At 43.0% G+C, this 2788-nt stretch overlaps 1 protein-coding gene across 1 annotated transcript; it reads right to left on the bottom strand.

The window, feature by feature from the left end:
• Nucleotides 1-466: 466 nt before the first annotated feature.
• Nucleotides 467-1732, bottom strand: LOC135594871 (deSI-like protein At4g17486). Its single transcript, XM_065085376.1, has 3 exons — nucleotides 1287-1732; nucleotides 899-1186; nucleotides 467-807 (listed from the first exon to the last, which is right to left on the bottom strand). The coding sequence occupies exons 1-3, from the start codon at nucleotides 1420-1422 to the stop codon at nucleotides 566-568; spliced, it is 666 nt and encodes a 221-aa protein (XP_064941448.1). The 5' UTR covers nucleotides 1423-1732; the 3' UTR covers nucleotides 467-565.
• Between the last annotated feature and the right edge of the window lie 1056 nt (nucleotides 1733-2788).

Genomic DNA, 2788 nt, shown 5'->3' with positions numbered 1-2788 from the left:
ATCGATATATCAAATGATACAGTCACGTCGTTGCTTGACATCATTGAATGGAATAATATAATAACAATGTATGATTTCAATATCGAATTAATATCAGTCGAGATTTGTTCTCACAGATTTTAAGAAAGAGAAAGCGAGTGCCCTTTTTTTTCATTTGCTCCAAATTCCATGTTCCCGTCGATTCCCACCCACTACAACCCGTTTCCCAGAAAAGACAACTTTATTTTCTCTTAACCAGGCACGCAAAACCCCAATCAACGTGGCACAGACGCCTGCATGATTGGAGGGACCGCCATCATGATTCGCACGCGTGCGGTCTCCCACTCTCTCAACAGCCATCCGATCACCATCACTTTGGACTCCGCCACGGTTAGCGAAAGAAGATGAGGAGACAAAACACGCTTTGAGATTCGTGGAGTTATGCCAGGTTTAATTAGCATCTAATATAATGACGACGGATAAAAAGAGAAAAGAAGAGAGAGAAGAGAATATGATTAGGAAACAGAATCTCATTTCCAAACTAATTGAGAACACATACGGAAAGTTCACATCCGCCGGGATTAGACTAGACCTTCAAAATGGAAGAGACTGCTCCGATGGAGGATAACGAAGACGAGCGCCGGGTTCTCCTGCTCTCTACGGATCGAGAGGAAATGGTGACCACAGGCTGGGAAATGCTACCTGGTGGTACGTTGGGGTTGCTCCTCAGCCTCCGCCTCTCGCTGTCTGCGCCGACCTTCCCCTCCTCTGCTGCCCGCTGCCCCACGGCCTCCACTTGCACGGGCAACAAGCAAGTGCACAGGAATCCTGGCAACCATCGGAATCTCCTTAGAAAGCCGAATCTTTGGCTAGAAAAGACGGAGCTTGTGGATCGAGCGAGGGAGGGAGGGTAAAGTACCGATCCTGGCTAGGCGGTTGACCCATCGGGGGATGGGCTTCCCGATGAGGCGGAGGCAGGCCTCGTTGCAGAAGTGATTGCAGTTCTTGGAGATGAGGTTGTAGGTGTCGCCAGCGTACTCCGCGGCCATCTCCTCCATGAGCATCCGCAGCTCACGAGGCTCCAGATCGGTGTGCCCGATAAGTATCGACTTCCGGAACGCAAACCCCGGGCACTGCCGCGGCTCTCCTTCGAAGATCCCCGTCGTCGGGTGATCGTGCGCCCCGTACGCGTACTCCACCCCGTGCACTGCCAATGGAAAGAACAAGACCAAGCCCTAATAATCGATAGCCGTCTTCCGATCGCCGCACCATCCTCCTCGAAACGCTAGGCACAGACCGGATCTCACCTTGGACGCCGGAGTGGTAGGCGCCGAGGCCGAGCCAGTAGGCGTAGCCGTTGATGGGCGTGAGATCGTAGACGTTGAGGTGCACGGGTACCGCCCCAGACCGCTGCTTCCCCGACGGCCGCCTGATGAACATCATACGGTGGACAGTAACTCCACCATGCGGTGGATCAGTTGCGGCGCGACGTCGGCTGACTCACGTCGGCCTCGATCTGATCGTCTCAAAGAAATCGCGCTTCCTTCTGGGCCAGTGTGCAAATAGAGAGGGAGAGAAGAGGAAAGAAGAGTTATTTTGTAGGTGGGTATTTAAGGAAGAATAAGGTATAATACGATGTATTGGGTGTCGGTTTGATATGGTGACATGTTCTTCCCATGATGCGCTTACTCTCCCGTTGTGGATTTAATTTTCCGTTACAAGGTTGAGATTTTGCCTGCTAGTACTTCTCCTGTTCCAGTTGTAAACGGCCACGGAGATAATATTATTTCAATGTACCAATATGGGTATTCCATGAAAGAAGTCTTTTTTGGGTAATTTATCGAAGAAAGTCCTGGTAATAACTTTTTATGGGATGATACTTCTATACTTGATTTTTATCTGAGTCTTTTTTTTAATATTTTGATCAGAATATCCTTCATAAAATCGTAAAATGATCATAATTATTTTTTGCCTAGGTTTTACTCAATTTGTTATTGTTGAATCAATTTTTTTTAATCAACTAGATGATGATTATACTTTGATTATTGATTATCTTTCATAAAATCATAAAAAAATTTGAGATAAATCAGGCGAATTTTATTGATTATCTTTAATAAAATTATAAAAAATGATGATTATCCTTTGACTAAGTTTTACTTGATTCCTTAAAGTTTAAATAAACTTTATATATCTAATTTGGTTCAATTGAGCCTTAGATTACCTATTAGTTTTGTTACATTATCCCTACTTCCACTCTACCTCCTCCTCCCCCCTTTACTTTCTCCTGCTTCTACTCTGCCTCACATTCCATCTCTATCCTTCACTCGATCTTCTTCATCTTCTCCTTTTTCCCACTTTGTAACCTCCTTTCCCTCCCCTCTTGGACTCCTCCTTCGCCTCTAGTTTCCCTTTTGTCGCCTCCTCCCTCTACCCCTCCTCCTTTATCTTCTTCTACTTCTACACCATGCTCCCGCCTCCTCTCCTCCTTCTCCTCGTTCACCTCCCATCTTTACAATTTACCTTGAAATGTCATTATACTCAAGTTACACTCATTCATTGAATATATTAAAAACTATATTAATTTTTATATAAAATTATCTTAAATTATTTAAAAATTATTACACTCGAGTTACACTCATTCATAGAATATATTTAAAAATATATTAATTTTTATATAAAATTTTTTTGAATTCATTATGAAACTAAAAACTTGAGTTATCCTAAAAAATATAAATTTCTATATAAAATTATCCTAAATTATACTCATTCATAGACCATATTAAAAAATATATTAATTTTTATATAAAAT

This window comes from Musa acuminata, chromosome BXJ1-10 (genome assembly GCF_036884655.1).
Source record: "Musa acuminata AAA Group cultivar baxijiao chromosome BXJ1-10, Cavendish_Baxijiao_AAA, whole genome shotgun sequence".
NCBI classification, from domain to species: Eukaryota; Viridiplantae; Streptophyta; class Magnoliopsida; order Zingiberales; family Musaceae; genus Musa; species Musa acuminata.
This window is presented reverse-complemented; position numbering and strand designations above follow the sequence as displayed.

Excerpts from the sequence above, each read along its gene's own strand:
- LOC135594871 (XM_065085376.1), bottom strand. The coding sequence starts at position 1,422 with ATGATGTTCATCAGGCGGCCGTCGGGGAAGCAGCGGTCTGGGGCGGTA. Across the intron at positions 1,187-1,286 it reads CTACCACTCCGGCGTCCAAG|TGCACGGGGTGGAGTACGCG; the intron begins GTGAGATCCGGT and ends TTCCATTGGCAG. Across the intron at positions 808-898 it reads CAACCGCCTAGCCAGGATCG|GATTCCTGTGCACTTGCTTG; the intron begins GTACTTTACCCT and ends GATGGTTGCCAG.